The sequence below is a fragment of the Phacochoerus africanus genome, chromosome 6, assembly GCF_016906955.1.
Source record: "Phacochoerus africanus isolate WHEZ1 chromosome 6, ROS_Pafr_v1, whole genome shotgun sequence".
In the NCBI taxonomy this organism is placed as follows: Eukaryota; Metazoa; Chordata; class Mammalia; order Artiodactyla; family Suidae; genus Phacochoerus; species Phacochoerus africanus.
In genome coordinates this window covers 101,825,240-101,844,866 of record NC_062549.1, presented here as the reverse complement: position 1 = coordinate 101,844,866, position 19,627 = coordinate 101,825,240, and the positions used below count along the sequence as shown (strand labels likewise).

At 47.9% G+C, this 19,627-nt stretch overlaps 1 protein-coding gene across 1 annotated transcript; it reads right to left on the bottom strand.

The window, feature by feature from the left end:
* Positions 1 to 205: 205 nt before the first annotated feature.
* LOC125128733 (hydroxymethylglutaryl-CoA synthase, mitochondrial-like) lies at positions 206 to 19,387 on the bottom strand. Its single transcript, XM_047782908.1, is given in 12 exon segments — positions 206 to 575; positions 2,617 to 2,725; positions 4,189 to 4,314; positions 5,788 to 5,894; positions 7,271 to 7,441; positions 10,745 to 10,910; positions 12,752 to 12,791; positions 12,794 to 12,918; positions 13,462 to 13,587; positions 15,832 to 16,286; positions 18,430 to 18,502; positions 19,306 to 19,387. Coding segments are annotated over 11 exon segments (1,578 nt in total). The 3' UTR covers positions 206 to 575; positions 2,617 to 2,618.
* Positions 19,388 to 19,627: the final 240 nt, after the last annotated feature.

The window sequence follows — 19,627 nt, the reverse complement described above, 5'->3', positions numbered from 1 at the left end:
CAATCTCTGGCCTTGCTCAGTGGGTTAAGGATCTGGTGTTGAGCTGTGGTGTAGGTCGCAGATGCAGCTCAGATCCTGCGTTGTTGTGGCTGTGGTGTACGCCGGCAGCTGTAGCTCTGATTCCACACCTAGCCTGGGAACCTCCATATGCCATGGGTGTGGCACTAAAAAGAAAAAAAAAAAAAAAACTAAGAAACAAAGATAATAACAGCACAGAGATGTAATAATAATAACAACCACAAAGCGATAACAGCTGAGAAGCAAGTTATCTGGTCCTGGAAGGAGACAATGGATCTGCCTCTTCTCCGGCCTGTGATTCCAGGCTGAGCTTCCCTGCATCCCTCCCTCTCTTTCTTTCACAGAGAGCTCCTCCAGCAGCACAAGCCCATGACAGTGACTGCGGCAGGGAAAGGCACCAAGGACTCCGGAGGACGGCCCCTCCCTCTACAGGACCAGCGCATATGGGGGCTGCTGTGTCCAATCCAATTTATTTACCAGTTAAGTGGGGGGCTGTATATGATCGATGGAGGGCAGAAGTTGTGCAGCACACGTTCCCCAGGAACCTCTCCAAGTATCTGCAAAGTTTAAAGAAACAGAAGAAAAAAGGACGTTCAGTCGTGAGTCTCGTCCTGGACTTCCCCCGCTTCCCCGTACTTGCTCCTCGCCCAAGGCAGGCCCTCCTAACTGCCTCTGAGGTCTAGGGTGTTCCACTGGCCATCCGGCAACAAGCCTGGATGCCTGAGCATCCCGAGTCCGAGGCCACGGGAGAGCCAAGGCTGGGAGTGGGCAGGGACCCAGGGCACATCCTGCCTGAGATAGGAAAGCAGGCCCAGCAGTGCAGAGGCAGAGCTCCACAGAGCACTGTGCTGATGCAAAATCTTTTATTTGTGTATTTGTCTTTTTGCCTTTTTAGGGCTGCACCCACAGCATATGGAGGTTCCCAGGCTAGGGGTCTAATCGGAGCTGTAGCCGTCGGCCTATGCCACAGCCACAGCAACTTGGGATCTGAGCCACGTCTGGGGCTTACACCACAGCTCATGGCAACACCGGATCCTTAAACCACTGAGCAAGGCCAGGGATCATACCCTCATCCTCATGGTTCCTAGTTGGATTCGTTAACCACTGAGCCACGAGGGGAACTTCCAAAATCTTTGTTTTAGCTGACATCCCACTGGTGTAGGTTCACTGCTCCTGAGAGGCCAGGATGAGCCCAGCATTCCTCTTCCTGGGGACAGTGCTGCCTAAGCTTGTCCACCAGGAGAGGGAGGGGCCTGATTTGGAAACTCTCCCTTGACCATCTCAATTATCACGCTCGGTCTCTTTCTCCTCTGCTTCTGATGACTGAACTAGATTGACACTAGTTAATAGCCCCCACTGTGCCGTAACATGCCCTTCAGCACCATATTGCACCAAACAGTGGACAGGCAAACAGACCACTCCCTGGTAGTGCCAACGCCTGGTGAACCTTGCTTCCTGAGCCTACCATTCTCAACCACACTCTGCGGCCTGAGCTGTCAATACCCTCCTTCCCCACCTAGCCCACCTCACCCAGCCTCTAACATCCCAGAGTCACACTTCAGCCACCGAGCACAGGAGGCCACGTGGCCGGGAACACTGGCCGCCCTTAGGAGTGACCAGGGGACATCCCTCATCCTGCGGATTTCGTTTTATCTGGGTATCTCCTTCACCCAGGGACTTCCTCCTCCGCTTCCCCTGCTCCCCACCCCGCCCTTGGCAAACGCTTTTAGTCTTTCCCCCTTCATGCACCAAAGTAGGGAACAAATTAAAGAGGAACAAGACCGGGAAAATACGGAGGAAGTATTTGGGCACAGGGACTGACTTATTGGGATTTATGGGCTGAAAGAGAAATTGCCTCTCACTCTTCCACTCTGCTCACCTTGCCGGTGTGGAAGAGAAACAGAAGGCAGCTAGCTGGGTCCAGAGTCTAATTCCAAGTCCTTGAGTTTCCTTTTAAGAGTACCATAAAGAATCCTCTTTCTCCCCCGACCCAGTCTTCTCCCACTAACCTTTTCTCTCCTTTGCCCCTCCCCACGGACTCCCCAAATCCCACTGCTTCTCCCCAGAAGGAATCCCCAGAAGCTTGATTGCTCTATGGCCTCTTGGCCCAAGGCTTCCTCCAGCTGAGGCTTCTGGCTCTAGCAGAATCCCCGACACCTTGCTTCCTTTTAAATCTGTCTCCAGCACAGCGATGTGCACCTGCTCAGGAGCTCTTCATCTTTGTTCCTGACTCACCCCCATGGAGCAGTGAGTCCCACGGTCTCAGATTCACAGCCCGCTCCCCATGGTGGATGCCAGCCTTGTTTCGATCAAGTCGAGGGGAGCTTCTGATCACGAGTAGATCAGGTAAACACGCTACCTCTTTTTTTTTTTTTTTTTTTCAGATTCAAGATTGAAGGACATGCCCCTCCCCCCAGCTTTGGTCTTTCCTGGACAAAGGGTCCCAAGACTTTTACTTGGTCCTCGAGGTACAGACTCCCCACCTCTGACCATTTCAAAGCTACGAACCCTCTCTGGCCTGTTTACTCTCTCAGAACTGCATCTGTTACCCAGAGGAAACCCCCCAAGCCACCAGCCCTCCAAAATTTCACTCCCCACCTTTAGACCAGATGCCGGGCATACTTCCGGCGATACAGCTCATCCACTCGCTCCAGGTACCAGGTGCCTGGGAAAAGGCTGTTTGGGTCACCAGGTGGTGTGAAATTCACTGTGGAAAGAGAAGAGGCAACACTCACAAGAGCTCTATGGGCCTGGGGGAGGGAAAATGGTAACAGGGATGCCTAGAGCCTCACAAGACGCTTCCCTGGCTGAGCGGCAAGGGGCTTGGAAGTCACCTGGTCTATACCCAAGAGAGCACCAGGCCAGCAGACGAGCCAGAAGCAGCTCTCCGAGAGCTAGTACCTAAGACTTGCCTACTGAATTTTTGTTAAAGGAATACGATGCCCTTCCTCCTTGGAGCTCTTCATGAGTCCTTCTACCAGTGGTAGCCAGCTTGAGGTGTACCTCACAGCATCCTGTTTTCTAGTAGACTCTTCCTTCCTAGCCTGAGGCTTTCCAACTCTGATTCATTGTAGTATTTCAGAGGTTTGTCAGTTAACGTTTATCGCAGAGGCCCTATTTTTAATTGTCTTCTTTGCTCTAACCAGATCCAGATAAGATCAATGATTACAGTGTCCAGGTTTTCGGGAACAGTCCCATTTCCATACGTTCAAGCCTTCTTTTTGGATCACAGTGCAAACCATGTGTCCCAAGTTTCTCTTGAAAAAATACGGTTACCCCAGATTTAAAATCACCGTATCTGGTCTCTGCAGTCCTAACTTTAGTTTTGGTGAGCTTTCGCTTCGTTGCTTTTGAGGGCAATAGTTTCTTTTATACTTGGCAAGGAAAGGGACCAATGGGAAGGAGATGGTAATCTTTGTTGATAACTCACTTACCGTTAATTAGTTCACTAATCTGCTTGGAAATCTTGCAAAGGTGGTGTGATTTTAGAAATGAGACAACTGAGTAAATTCAATCATTTTCCCAAAGAGAATGAGTGCCACGGGTCCGTTTAGACTTGGATTTCTAGGTCCAAAGTCTGGGAGTTTTCTTTTCTCTCCTCCTTTTCCTTTCTTTTTATGGCCACATGGGCCGCATATAGAAGTTCCCAGGCTAGGGGTCGAATTGGACCTGCAGCTGCTGGACCATAGCCAGAGCAATGCCAGATCTAAGTTGAAGCTGCCACTTACTCCTCAGCTCAAGGCAACACTGGGTCCTTAATCCCACCGAGCGAGGCCAGGGGTTAAACCCACATCCTCACGGAGACTGTGTTGGGTGACCCCCTGAGCCACAACAGTATCTCTGAAAGTCTGGGCTTGTCCAGCTCTTACACGGCATTTTCAAAGACCATACATGCGGTTTCCGTGGGACTTCAATGTCCAATATCCCATCTTGGGTGGTGAGCGACAGTCTACTGGGAGTCACGTGCTGCCTCCTGCCTCTTGCCAACTCTGCCCTCTGCGTCCCCACCCAGTTTCCCCTGCTTTGCCCCCTAACAGATCTTCCCCAATCATATCTCATGGAAGTCAGCATTCTCACCCTCTATACTCTGGACTTCTAAGGAATTTCATCTACTGGCATAGCATCTGAGAAAACTTGCCTTCCCCTCCTCTCTCTCTCCATTTTTCTTACCCTTGTGGTAGTATTGTTCTCTTTGGTTCATTATTTCCGTGAACTCCTCAGGAGACACACGCTTCCGGGAGGCGAGACGTTCTGGCAGGTCTGACACACTGGATACCAGCTTCTCCAGGGGGGAGCCTGGGGGGCAAAAGCAAAATCCTTCCATTCCTTTCACTGTCATCATCCCCGTAACCAAGCATGGTCCCAGGAGAGCCAGGCTCTGTGGGAGTTTCTACCCCAGGGAAAAGCGCTCTGTGTGTGGCTTGAAATGTCAAGAAATGATAAAGACCAGCAAACATACTACAGGGAAACAGGCAGGCAGATACACTCATTTAGTCAAGGTGTATCCCATTTAGTGCTTAGATGTATGTCCTTGATCACATCAACCATAAAATAATCAACAAATGTTTATGTCTCTTTTAACCAGTTGCAGCCAAACCGCCATCACCTCTTGCCTAGACTACCGCCTGGGCAATCTGGCTGTTCTCCCCATAGACACTTTGGTCTTCATTAATCTTTAAGCCTCTAAGTAGTAGCCAGGGAAGTGCTTTAAACACATAAACGGACAGACTTACTCATTGTTTAAACCTCTTCAGGGCTTTCCTTTGCTCTTAATTTCAACATAATTCTGTTAAGAGAGGAGCTTCAGTAGTGATGAGGCAGAAACTGGTTTCTTTTCTTGCTCCTTCTTTCTTTCTTTCTTCTTTCTTTCTTTCTTCTTCTTTCTTTCTTCTTTCTTTCTTCCTTTCCTTCCTTCCTTCTTCCTTCCTTCCTTCCCTTCCTTCCTTTTCCTTCTTCTTCTTCTTTCTTTCTTTCTTTCTTGTCTTTTTAGGCCCACTCCTGGGGCATATGGAGGTTCCCAGGCTAGGGGTCTAGTCGGAGCTGTAGCTGTCAGCCTATGCCACAGCCACAGCAACACCAGATCTGAGCCGCATCTGCAACCTATAACACAGCTCACGGCAACACTGGATCCTTAACCCGCTGAGCGAGGCCAGGGATTGAACCTGCAAGCTCATGGTTCCTAGTCGGATTTGTTTCCACTGCGCCACAACAGGAACTCCTCTTTCTTTTTTTTAATGGCTTCACCGTGGCACATGGAAGTTCCCAGGCCAGGGACTGAATCCGAGCTGCAAGGATTGACCGTCACAGCTAAAGCAAAGCTGGATCCTTTACTCCAGTGCTCTGGGCTGGGGATAGAACTTGCACCTCCACAAGCAACCTGAGCTGCTGTAGTCAGATTTTTTTGTTTTGTTTTGTTTTGTTTTGTTTGGTATTGGGCCACTCCCGCAGCATAAGGAGGTTCTCAGGATAGGGGTCGAATTGGAGCTGTAGCCGCCAGCCTACGCCAGAGCCACAGCAATGCAGGATCCGAGCCGCATCTGCAACCTACACCACAGTTCACGGCAACGCCGGATCCTTACCCCACTGAGCAAGGCCAGGGATCGAACCCTCAACCTCACGGTTCCTAGTCAGAGTCGTTAACTATTGAGCCACGACGGGAACGCCCTGTGGTCAGATTTTTAACCTACTGTGTCACAGTGGGAACTCCAGAATGGTTTCTTTTATCAGGTGACCCTTGCCAAAAGTGCCTGATAGGAAGACTGGACTCACCCGGAGAAGCATCCTGGGACACTCGAAATGAATAGAAACTTGCTGCCAAGCCAGAGCCATAAGAGAAGGCACCAATCCTGGAACCAGCCAAGTCTTGGGCAGAGCACCTGCAGGGAAAGAAATCAAAACCCGAAAAACACATCAGTACTATACTCTGCACTGCAAATAAACCAGTTTCGTCAACCCTCTCGCAGCTAGAAATAGGTTCTGGGCACTCCACACAAACAGGGGCTTTTGGAAGACCCTGGGTGTAGGCCCAGAAGAGGGAACACTTGCCAAGAGGAGAGCAGCTAAAATCTGAGATGCTGAAGTCACCATGAGCAAAACAGATTTTCCAGGATGTAAAGAGAACTGCTCCCCACTCATGAAGACAAGATGAAGTCAATGAGCTCTGAAGGTACCTCCAAGTGGAGGTCAGACCACTGGACTCACCTTAAGATGCCCATGTGGACTGTCATGGCTTCAGCAGTTGTAACTTTTAAATTATCTCCTCATTATTAGTAATTTGAGCAAATCGTATCAGATGCACACACACACACACACACACACACATATTTCTTATATGCATGCACTATGGTACAAGCATTTTCTTGTAAAATACACAAGATAAAATACTTATAAAAACAAAAACTGACATTTGGGCGCCTGCTGAACATTGCTGTTTTACTTGCTCTAGGCATTTAATATTCATCAAAACCTGAGAAAATAGGTATTGTTGTTTTACATGATTTATAGTTGGGAAAAATACGGCACATAAAGGTTAAGTATTTTTTTCAAGGTCAAAGCTAATGAGTGGCAAGGAGAGTTGCACACAAGCTGTGGACTCTAAAGCTAGACTCTCTTAACCACCACGCTTTATTAAGGACAGAGATTTTAAATGGATGAGATAAATGTGAGCGTAAAAATTCTACTATGTTCTTGCTGCATCCAAACAGATCTTGCAGTAGATCATACATGCACTCCACCTTGAAGACCACTGTTAGCAAATACCGATAGTAAATCTGCCTACACATATGCTTTTTGTGTGTGTGTGTCTTTTGGGGGCTCCACTGGTGGCACATGGAAGTTCCCAGGCTAGGGGTCAAATCACAGCCACAGCAATGCCAGATCCGAGCTGGTGGCACATGGAAGTTCCCAGGCTAGGGGTCAAATCACAGCCACTGCAATGCCAGATCCGAGCTGCTTCTGTAACCCACACCACAGCTCACCACAACGCCAGATCCTTAACCCACTGACGGAGGCCAGGGATCGAACCCCTGTCCTCATGGATACCAGTCGGGTTTGTTACCACTGAGCTGCAGTGGGAACTCCCTACACATTTACTTTTGAAGCTTTTTTTTTTTTTTTTTTTTCATTTTCCTTCCTTCCTTCTTTCTTCCTTTTTTGAAAACATTCTGAGCCAGAACAGGAACGAAACTTGGTTGACCCCGCCCCCAGACCAGAGGCCAAGGGTCCAAGGAGGTGGGGCCGGAGCAATACTCACTGGGACAGAAGTGAGGCCAGGCATCCATACATGGATGAGGTGTACATATTCCCGTTGTGCAGGGAGAGGTAGAGGGAGGGCTTGGTTTTCTTGTTGAACAAGTCCAGAGAGGCCTTTTGAAATGCCTTTTCTATGTCTTTATTTGCATAGGTGTCTTCCAGCTTTTGTCCCCTGTGAGGCAGCCAGAGGAACAGATGGGATGAGAAGCCACACTGGGGAAGGAAGGCAGCAAGGGGAAAAGCACAACGGCCACGGGACAAGAAGACTTTGGGACATGTGTTTTTAGTACAGAATGTTAGGAAACACAGAAAACACAAAGGAAAACCGTCACAAATAATTTTACTAGTCAGAGAGAGCCCTTAGAGTATAATTGTCTTAGAATCCACCCTTATGGATTCCCGTCGTGGTGCAGTGGTTAACGAATCCGAATAGGAACCATGAAGTTGCGGGTTCGGTCCCTGCCCTTGCCCAGTGGGTTAACGATCCGGCGTTGCCGTGAGCTGTGGTGTAGGCTGCAGACGCAGCTTGGATCCAGCGTTGCTGTGGCTCTGGTGTAGGCTGGTGGCTGCAGCTCCGATTCAACCCCTAGCCTGGGAACCTCCGTATGCCGTGGGAGCGGCCCAAGAAATAGCAAAAAAAAAGACCAAAAAAAAAAAAGAATCCACCCTTACTTTTTTTTGGGGGGGGGGGCACACCCATGGCATGTGGAGGTTCCTGGGCCAGGGAATCTGGGCCACAGCTGTGACCTATGCCACAGCTGCCGCAACACAGGACCCTTAACCCACTGCGCTGGGCTGGGGATTGATTTTTTTTGTTGTTTCTTTTTGGTCTTTTTGTGTTCTTAGGGCTGCACCCGCAGCATATGGAGGTTCCCAGGCTAGGGGTCCAATCAGATCTGTAGCCGCTGGCCTACACCAGAGCCACAGCAATGCAGGATCCGAGCCGTGTCTATGACCCACAGCACAGCTCATGGCAATGTCAGATCCTTAACCCACTGGGAGAGGCCAGGGATCGAACCTGCGTCCTCATGGATGCCAGTCAGGTTCGTTAACCGCCGAGCCACGACAGGAACTCCTGGGCTGGGGATTGAACCTCCACCTCAGCAGTGACTGAACTGCTACAGAGACAATGCCAGAACCTTAACCTGCTGTGCCACAGTGGGAACTCCTCCATCCCTACTTTTATAATCTTTCATGGAAGATAACATCATGCTGGACATTCAGTTTCGCATGCTTTCTTCCTGAACTAATTTTCTCTATGACACTAAATCATCTTCTTTAACATTTTTTAAAAGGCTGCCAAATAGACCAGGGTAGGATGTACCTTACTTTAACCAGTCTCCCCACTTCTGTCCTCACTTCATGTTCTTTTTCATTCAGGATACAAACTTCTTTTTAAATTAAACATTTTTGTGTAATTTTAAAGGTTTCTGTCCATTTGCAGTTATTATAAAACACTGTTTATATTCCCTGTATTGTACCATATATCCTTGTAGATTATTTTATACCTAATAATTTGTACCTCTTAATCGCCGACCCTTGTATTGGCCCTCCCCCTTCCCACTCCCTGCTGGTAACCACTACTTTGTTTTCTCTGTGACCTTGCTGCTTCTTCTTCTTCTTTTTTTTTTTTTTTTTGGTTATATTCCCTAGTTTGTTGTATTTTTTTTTTAGATTCCACATATCAGTGATATTATACAATATTTGTCTTTCTCCGACTTATTTCACTTAGCATAATGCCCTCCAAGTCCACCCATGTTGTGGCAAATAGCAAAATCTTGTCCTTTTTATGGCTGGGTAGCATTCCATTGTGTGTCTCACACACACACACACATATGTATGTGTTATATATATAATATCTTCTGTATCCTTTCATTTGTTGCTGACACTTAGGTTGCTTCCATGTCTTGGCCATTGTACATAATGCTGTTCTGAACACTGGGGAGCATGTATCTTTTCAAATTAGTGGTCCTGGGTTTTTTGGATACATACTCAGGAATGGACTTGCTGGGCCATATGGTAGTTCTCGTTTTTGTTTTTTGAGGAACAGCTACATGTTCTTTTAAACAGGTGAAATTACTGAGCCAAAAGTTATGCCTCTCTTTTTTTAAGAGTCTTATTTTGTGTTTTCCTATCACTCTCTCAAAACTTTGTATCAATTTACCCATCCACTACTGCTCATTTTCCCATAGACTCAATTTTGGGTATTCAAATTTTTAAAAGACTGTATCAAGAGAACAATAGCTTGTTTATATTTGTTACCAGTGGGCATGCAGATCTAAAAACATGATTATGTGCATTTCTTCCTTGAGGAAATTTCTTGTCCAAATCCTCTGTTCAGTTTTCTACCTAGTGTGTGGATCTTATTATTGATGAGTCGTTCGTATATTAAAGATAGTAAACCATTATCTTTGGTATGTGTTATAATGTTTTCCTGGGGGCGGGTCTTAGAAGCCGTGTTTGTGCTAATTTTGGCATCTTAGTTAGTGGCGGGGTGAGCAGCAGTAGTAAGAATAAGGGCAGATGTTGGTAGAACACTCCAACACTTGAACAGATACCAAGAAGGAAGGGGAAGATTCCTTTTCCCGTGAGAACCCTTTGGACTGAGGATTCTTCCTTAAATGTCTTGGGGTATTGTTCTCAAGAAACAGCATTCTTCCCGCTATTGCCATCTAAGGGGGCTGAGCTGGAACTATTCCTATTTTATAGAGGGGGCATTTGAGGCAACAAGCAAGACATCAATGAAGCCAAATGGCAATGAATGAGACCAGACACTCCCCAAGTTGCTATCCTGTATTTGCCTCTAGGTGTTTCTTCCTGTACAAAACCGTGAGACCCTCTAGGCAGAGGTCGTGGAGACACATTCACTTTTGCGTCCCTAGAATTTCGTATGTTGCCTGACATAGCCGATGCTCATAAAGTACTTATTGGCTGAATGATTTATTTCTTTTCTTTTCTTTTTATTGTCATTTGTTTGTCTTTTTGTCTCTTTAGGGCCACACCCGTGGCATATGGAGGTCCCCAGGCTAGGGGTCTAATCGGAGCTACAGCTACCGGCCTATGCCACAGCCACGCCAGATCTGAGCTGTGTCTGTGACCTACACCACAGCTCACAGCAACACCAGATCCTTAACCCACTGAGCGAGGCCAGGGATCGAACCCGCAACCTCATGGTTCCTAGTCGGATTCCTTTCTGCTGCTACTGGCTGAATGATTTAGTCATAGTCTCTCTCCCCTTTTTCTTATTCTCTGAAGTTTCTCATGGTCACCTGGTGCTGGCAGGGTCCCTGTGCTCCCTGAACCTATGCAGACAACAACTCACTAACCTGCGTAAGGACCTGCTGTCCTTTCTACAGTGTTGTGGACCCTTGATTTTTTTCACCCCAGGAGTGCGTGGTGGTCCAGCTCCAGACTTGAGGAAGCCGCCTCCTTTTCACCCTCATGAGCCTCCCGGCTCCTTGTGAAGAGGACTCACCTGAAGGCCTCCAGCCCCTTGTAGAGGCTGGACTGGGTGTCGCTGTCGGCCAACAGGAAGTCATTGAACATCAGGCGAGCCAAGGATTTCTGGACCAACTTGCAGAAGGGTGTGTGGAAGATCATAAACTGTAAATCGTCGAGAGTGAAATGTCGCTCGATGCCAGCTGGAGGAGGAAGCGTAAAAGCAAGCATGTGGCGTGAGCCGCTTGGACCTACTCTGCAAGATCCACCTGTGCTGAGGCCTCCCAGAGAACGAGCTCCTACCGCCGGCAAAAAACGTAGAGGTTTGTTCACTCGTTTTACAAGCATTTCATTTGTTTATTTGCTTGTTGTTATGGCTGCACCTGTGGCATATGGCACTTTCTGGGCCAGAGACTGGAATATGAGCTGCAGCTGCAACCAACACGGGATCCTTTAACCCAGTCGGGAAATCAAACCAGCAACCTCTGCGCCAACCCGAGCCACTGCATTGGATTCTTAACCCACTGCACCACGGTGGGAACTCCTACAAGCATTTTGCTAAGCACCCTATTCATAAAGACAGAAGGGAAGGAATTTTTTTTTGCTCTCTATGACAGGTAATTCCTCAAATCAACCTGATACTCTATTATTTTCTCTATTTTCCAAAAAAAGTCTCCAAAATGTGAAGCTAACCTGTGTTCAAAGTCATCCAGCCTGTTTGGCTGGCTTTGGACATAGATTTTTGTTTGTTGTTTGTTTGTTTCTTTCTTCTTTTTTAAGGGCCGCACACATGGCATATAAAATTTCCCAGGCTAGGGGTTGAATCGGTTGCTGCAGCTGCCCTACCTACGCCACAGCCATAGCCACACAGGATCCAAGCCATGTCTGCGACCTTACACCACAGCTCACAGCAAACACCAGATCCTCAGCCCTCTGTGCGAGGCCAGGGATTGAACTCGCGTGTCCTCACAGATGCTAGTTAGATTCGTTTCCGCTGAACCACAGCGGGAACTGTTTTGCTGTTTCTGACTCTACACTCCAGATTCTCTCTCAGGTGGAAGAGAAGGGCCAGGTATCATCCGCCCTTGGGAAAGTTTAGAATTTGGTGCTGAGATCCAAAGCAGCATCCACCAAATTCCACACGATAATAAGGAGAGCAATTAGAGAATTCAGAGGACACAAGAGCCATTAGCCAAGAGTAATTTTACAGAGTGTGGGTAGAGGCAGAGAGATCCACATCTACTCCTTCCCCATGGGGTGGCCAGTATCCCACCCAGGGCACAAGGAGTGACTCCATGGGCTACCCTATCTATGCTCAGCACATGCCTTTCCCACGCTGGCTTTTTCAGGCACCCCTCCCCCCCACTCCAGGTGTGGCTGAACAGGTAGGAACTCTTTTATATTTATTTTTTAAGTAGGTCGGTTTCTCTGTATTTTTTGAAAGATTTGTTTCTCTTCTTTTTTTAATTTTTTTTTTTATACTAGAGTTGATTTACAATGTTCTGGCAATCCGTACATATTTTTTAGCAGAAATGTCCAGAAATTAAAAGTGAAACTCAAGTCAACCTATAACACTACCATGCAGAGGGGGAAAAAAAATCACTGATAATACTTATTGAAAATATGAGTGAGAATTTTCAACATCAACAAGATTTCAACAGGGGGCAAACTATAAACCATAGAGTCAAATCACTCCTGACTTCAACAGAAACTAGTCCTAGATTCCATAGGACATGGTCGGTCTGATCCACCCAGAACCTCCCCGGGGGGCTGACACCCACTGGCTTTGGCTTTGGCCTTGGGTTGTTTAAGTTCTTTCATTTTGTTCAAGTCAGAGGCAATTTCACACTTGACTATGGATGACTTCCATTGGACCTTTAGTAAGACCCAGGGAAGGGTGTATTAAGAAGACGGAGACATGAAAACAATTCTCTTGAGATCATTGCAGAGGAGAAAAAAGTGTCCTTGTCTTAAGCATTTAGGACATTGCTGTTGGCCCTCATGTCATTTAGAGTCCCTCACCTTCTGCCCCTGGGCCCCATACCTTGCTTCCACTGCTTCTCGATCTTTTGACGGTATAAGTGTGTAAGCATCGATCCAGGGCCTGAAGGTAGCACTGGATGGAGAGCTTCCCATCCACCAGTGGGTACTCAGAAGTGGCATTTGGCTTGTAGAAGTCGTACGCATTCTCCATGTGGGTTCCTCTAAGCCCTGGCAAAGCACACAGAGAGGTTCAGGGACAACTCCGCCCATGTTGAGCAGAGACGGTGGGGAGACCTTGAACGAACAGTCTCCTGGTCTTTATCTGTCTAACGCCCAAGCCCACGGAACATCCCTCGTGGGTCCCAAGGCAGTTGATTAGATTGTGGCTTTTATATAAATGAGATTTAGGTTTCCATTTCCACACCAACATGGGCTTGAAAAAATCTGTAATCGACACCAAAAGTCTCAAAGGAGAGCTCTCGCTTTATAGCCAACGATCTTTTTCCATCTTCAGTTGTCCGTTTACCTCCCAAAGGGTCCCCAGCAGCAGCATCAATGCTGCCCATTGCACACATGGTTATCCCGCTGTGTGAGGTGCTGACCCCTCTCTCCCCCTCCTCCCTGTCCTCCGCTCCCCAGTCCAGTCTCTTGAAGGCAGCCGTACCATCCTCAAACCCAAACTTCAGCCCTGAGTAGGGGTATGTCCATTTGGGGTCATTTGGCTCTGCCATGCACAGCTTCCCAGAACGGTAGCCCCACTTTCCTACAAACCTCTCTCCAAGGCCAGAGGGGCCTCAGGCCCAACCAGCATGGCCACGGCTCCAGCCCCGCCCAACGAGTGGAAGTCTTCCCCAGGGTAGACGGCGATGTCTCCACAGACCGCTACCGCATAGCGACCTGTAGTGAGAGACGAGAGAGAATTATTATCACTACTAGATCTCACGTAGACCGAAAGCCTCCTGAGTGCCAGGCACAATTGTAGGTGCTGGCCTTGGATCGGTGAAGCAAAAACGAAATTCCTGCCCCGTGGAACTCACGTTCTAGGGAAACTTCTCATGACACTTTTGAAATGCAATGTCAACACTCAGTGTCCTGTGACTCTAGGTGTAAAATCCTCATTTATTCAGAATGCAGTGTCTGAATTCAATGAAAAATTTATCAACTGGCACTTCTGAGGTATCTGAGGTTTGTACTGATCACCTGACAGCACTTTACAGTTCTATAGGGGAAATTCCCTTCGAATCACAGAAAGCCAAGGGCTAAGGAGGGAAATTCATGCATGAGATACTAGATGAACACTAGTCATCCTCAGACAATCCTAAAAACAATCCAGTGAGGCGGGTAACATCCACACTGACAGAGGAAAACACTGCCTGCCAGAGAATTCAAGTAATTTGTCTAAGGTCACCCACCTAGTGCATACGGAATTTTATCTTCAAACCAAGTTCTGACTGGATCCTGAACCACGTGCTTTCAACAATCTGGTACTCCTGGTCTCGTGAGGAGTGGTTCTGTTGAGTAAGCCCATTTAAGGAAGATGATCCACAGGGACCAGAAGCAGAACCAGAACCACCTCCTTCCATCTGCGGGTCCCTGGGTGGATGGTTGGCCAGGTCCGAAGCAGAGATCACATCTATACTCGCCCTGTCTGGTCCTGGCGATTGGCATTAGGCTCAAGCTTAAATATGCTTTTTGTCTTAATACAGACTATCAATTCACATCCTAAAGGTCTGTTTAAAAATTTTTTCCCATCAAGACACCATTTTAAGGAAGGATGCATTTGCAGCCCTCTGCTGGGGAATACCCAACCATTCCGAAGAATAGACTCATTTGAAATGACATGCTTGGGAGTTCCCTTCGTGGCTCAGTGGTTAACGAACCTAGGATCCATGAGGATTCGGGTTTGATCCCTGGCTTCTCTTACTGGGTTAAGGACCTGACATTGCCATGAGCTGTGGTGTAGGTCGCAGACGCAGCTCAGATCTGGCATTGCTGTGGCTGTGGCTGTGGTGTAGGCTGGTGGCTATAGCTCTGATTCCACCTTTAGCCTAGGAACTTCCATATGCCATGGATGAGGCCCTAAAAAGCAAAAGAAAAACAAAAGCAAAAACAAAACAAAACCCCCAACTTTTAAAAAATCATTTGCTGCCCAACACACCTCATAACACTTCTCCCTGCATTTATTTTCTTTTTCTTTGTTTTTTTTTTTCATTTCTTTTCTTTTCATTCTTGGCCACACCCATGGCATGCAGAAGTTCCCAAGTCAAGGAGGGCACCTACACCACAGGAGTGACAATGCCGGATCCTCAGCCAGTGAGCCATTAGGGAACCCACTGGCATCAATTTTTGTCAGAGCTAGGTTTCTAACTCTCAACTTGTACTATTTCCCTTGGATCTTTTCTTGCCATCACAACAGAGGTTCTCCCTCTAATACAGCATCGAGGGAAGATTATACATAAGATACAGGGTAATGTGAATTTGTGAAGCAAAAAGCAATTTCCTAGGTAACAGGCAAGAGAGAGAGAGAGTAGAAACACTCTGTGTAATAGTTTATCCTGTGAGTCTTTGGGTCTGTTTTCACAAGGGTGTTTTCTCCTCAACACCTAAACTTGTTTAAATCTTTTTTTTTTTTTTTTTTTTTAAGGCTTGCATCTCCAGGCATTCCTGGGCCAGGGGTCAAATCAGACCTGCTGCTGCCGGCCTACACCACAGCCACAGCAGCGCCGGATCCGCAGCATTTGTAACCTACACCACAGTTTGTGGAAAGGCCAGATCCTTACCCCACTGAGCAAGGCCAGGGATCAAACCCACATCCTGACAGAGACTATGTCCGGTTCTTAACTCACTGAGCCACAACAGGAACTCCCTGAATTTGGTTTGAAGTCTTCTTCCTGTTACACATCCCCTGTAAGACTTCAGATCGTCTATTTTCTCATCTGTAAATGAGGCTGCTGTAATGAATGGCGATGTGAACACGCCACCTGGTTAACTGCATACAGCTATACACGCCTGAGCGGTTACTACCACCATTACCTCCCTGGATGAACCCCACGCCCCCACCCCCGGGAACAGAGAAACAAAACAGAGGATTCAGCCTCCAAAACGGTGCCTTTCTTATGCAAAGCCCCTGGCAGTTCATACCATCCCAGGCGCTGGACTCCACCCAGTTGGCAGCGTTGAAGAGGGAGGCTGTGCCCCCGTAGCAGGCATTGGTGGTACCTATGCCCTCGATGTCAGTGTTGCCTGAGTCCTGGAAGAGCTCCATGAGCACGGTTTTGACAGACTTGGACTTGTCAATGATGGTCTCAGTGCCCACTTCCAGCCAGCCCACAGAGTCCCATGGGAGCTGCGTGCGTTCCATCAGCCGCTGCACCACCGTCAGGCACAGGGAGTTGATGTCCTCCTGGACGGAGCAGAAGCCCATGTGGGTCTGGCCCAAGCCCACTGTGTACTTCCCTGCCTCCACATTGTCAAACTTCTCCAGGTCTGCTTGGTCCACATATTGGGCTGGGAAATAGACCTCCAGGGCAAGGATGCCCACATCCTTTGGCCAAGCATCCGCTTTGGCCACGGGGACGGCAGGGACTGTAGAAAACCTGTATTAGACATAACAACCAGAATCCCACGATGGTCTCAAAAGACAACATGGCAATCATTTCATTTGGTAAAATACATTTTGAAGATAGCAGATGAATACGAATGTAGGATTGAATTTATACTTTTTATCCTTTTTGATGTCCCTTTAGCATTTTCATAGCTAAATAGGAACAAGTAAAGCCTTTAGGAATACAGAAGGCAGAGAGGGTACTTCTAAAGCTGGGGAAAGAAGAAACGGGGAAAGAACAGAAAAGGGAAGAGATAAACTCTCTCTTTCCCGGACCCGTCACCTCTCTTCAACCCTGCCTGCTAATATCCCTGGACAAGATCTGGAGCTTCTCTCTCTAGCTACAAGTTAGGAACTCACCGAACCCAGCTTCTGTCTGTTCCCAGTGAGAGCACCTGAAAGCTGGTGACATTGGTGATATTCTTAACTTTACAGATGGGGAAAGCAAGGCACACCATGCTCAGGTGATGTGCTTGGAGTGACTTCTGACTTGGTCACGTGTTCGAAATATTCTATCCTCTCACTGCCTTGGGTGCCAGTCCAATGTGTAACACACAAGTGCCACCAAATCCCTTGGACGGGCATCTGGCGGCAGAATTCCTGATCATGGAAAGTGACAGGGTGGCTCTGCAGACTTATAAATTTAGCTCCAGGCCATGGAAACAACCCAAATGTCCATCACAGGTGATTGGATTCGGAAGATGTGGTATATATACACAATGGAATATTACTCAGCCATAAAAAAGAATGACATAATGCCATTTGCAGCAACATGGATGGAACTAGAGAATCTCATCCTGAGTGAAATGAGCCAGAAAGACAAAGACAAATACCCTATGATATCACTTATAACTGGAATCTAATATCCAGCACAAATGAATATCTCCTCAGAAAAGAAAATCATGGACTTGGAGAAAAGACTTGTGGCTGCCTGATGGGAGGGGGAGGGAGTGGGAGGGATCGGGAGCTTGGGCTTATCAGACACAACTTAGATTTACCAGGAGATGCTGCTGAGTAGCATTGAGAACTTTGTCTAGATACTCATGTTGCAACAGAACAAAGGGTGGGGAAAAAATGTAATTGTAACGTATACATGTAAGGATAACTTGATCCCCTTGCTGTATGGTGGGGAAAAAAAATTTAGCTCCAAGCCACAGGAATTGTAGCTCAGATCGAATGAATCCATCCGTCGACCTCAGGATTCTGGGCTTCTGGTAACCCCTGTTTTCCCATCACAAAGGTCACTTTGAAGCACCGGGGTGAGGCAAAAGCGGATCCTGTGATCACAAGATAGTGGGACCAAGTGAGAAGTGTGTATCCATATCTGACCAAAGGATGGAAGTTAAGTTTTCTGCCTTAGTTATTTGGTGCCACTCAAGTCACTGGAGTTTATACTCTCAAATATTTGCTGGAGGAGCTTCCCCCATACCTAGGAGCTAATGGCTACCAGAGCTTGGTCCTGTGCTGGGCTGGGCTGGGCTTTCCCTCAGCCTCGCTTTCCTTTTCTCTTCTCTGAGCTCACTCCATCCCTCTCTTTCCAGTTAGACATCTCAGGTCCCAAGGAGAGGTTTCAGGAATCAGTCCCTCGGCAATGTTTAGCCCCCTTGCTAGGGGATTATTGCTTGGAAATGGATTCCAAAGCTTTGAAGAAAAGTTAACACGTAGAGGTTTCTAGAAACCTCAGACTGCTAGAGTGTTGCGTGTCCCTCTAATCTTGCACTTTCTCTAAAGAGTAAACACTTCATTTCATTAAAAACTGTGTTCGTTCTGGTGTTGTTGGGTTCGAGAACATGCATCCAGCTTTTATTTTTTACTCCATCTCACCTCCTTCTCTTGTGTTTCAACCTTAGCTTTGCCGCCAGGCGCTGTGCCATGGAGGGCTATGGGGGTAGAGAGGGTGGGAAAAGAAAGGAGGAGCTCCAAGTTCTTGGGGAACCTCCTGGACGAGTGGGAGGAATGTGATAGGCACCCACATTTACATAACCCAGCCGAGAGTCAGAACGTGAGAAAGGCCACGAGAGGGATGTTGGCAAAATCCCACTGGAGTTCAAAAGAGGCGGATCTTTCCTGTGAGAGGGAGGATCAGGAGGGGCTTCACGGAGGAGGCTGTGTTTGAGACCAAGCTTGATGGATACTTGGAGCTTCTGCTGATGGAGAATTGGAGGGGGCTGCAGGGGCAGCAGGGGGTGACCGAATAGGTGAGGACACCTGGGGCGGAGAGCAAAGGGGGGCAGGGGATAACGCATGAGACAAACAGGTGGGGAGCTGGAGGTGGAGGGCACGACACGTCCTTAATTTTAAAGACGGTGAAGTACATCCTGAGATAGGACAGGTCGCTATGGTGGATTTAGAGCTGATTGATGCACATCGGATTCGAGGGGATAGACATACAGAGAAAAGGAGAGCCGTAGAGAAGGCATGGAGCACGGGATTAGCTGTGAGTTCACCAAAGGGGAGAGGGGAATGATGACGCCAGGTGTTTGAGCCAAGGACATCAGAAGGAAGGGCGGGTGGGGGCTCTGAGGTAAGTCTCTTGGAGGACAGCCAACGGTTGTTTATTGAAACGAGCAAAGCCACGTCAGTCTCTTTCTCATAAATACAAAAACAGGTTAAATTCCAAGCTGGGAGACTTGGCCTGCCTACAAGGGGTGGAGGAGGGTGTGGACAATGGTGGGGAGTCCAGAGGAAAAAAAGGTTAAAGAGCATCACCTCGTACCCTGTGCATCCACACACCCACGCTCCCTGGGTGCCAGGCCAGGGGAGACACCAGACCAAAGGGATTTTTCTAAAAATTCTTGGACTGTGGCGTAGAAACAGGAGGTAAGAAAGGGCGAGTCCTAAAGTACAGTGGATGGTTTAGGGACCCAGGGTTGCTGGTGGTAGCTGTGTTACCAACAATGCTGGGAGGCTGCAAGCCCTTGGGCCAGACTGGGGGAGTGTCTACAAGTACATTGTGTGGGCACACACACACACATGCTCACACACTCACACGCACACATGCTTATCCTTACATCTCGCAATCACCAGTCCCTCCTGGGTGGTTAAAAGCCGGGGGAGACGCACATCTGCTTTGAGTCCTTTTGGCATCAGCATGTTAGTCGGTGTTGGGAGGCTGGGGAAGAACCTGGAAAACCTTTCATATCATATCATCCTCTGGATGAAATAGTCCCTGCAGTCTGTATTTCCTCCAGAGCCGTACTCACTCGGACAGTGTACACTCAGTTCCACACAGGGTCTGCAAAACCGGGGGAGCCAGGATTTCAGTCCTCTGTGTGTGCTGGGGTCCTGACTGTGGCCTGAGGGAGAGGTCATTCTCCTCCAGCAGCTGGTTGT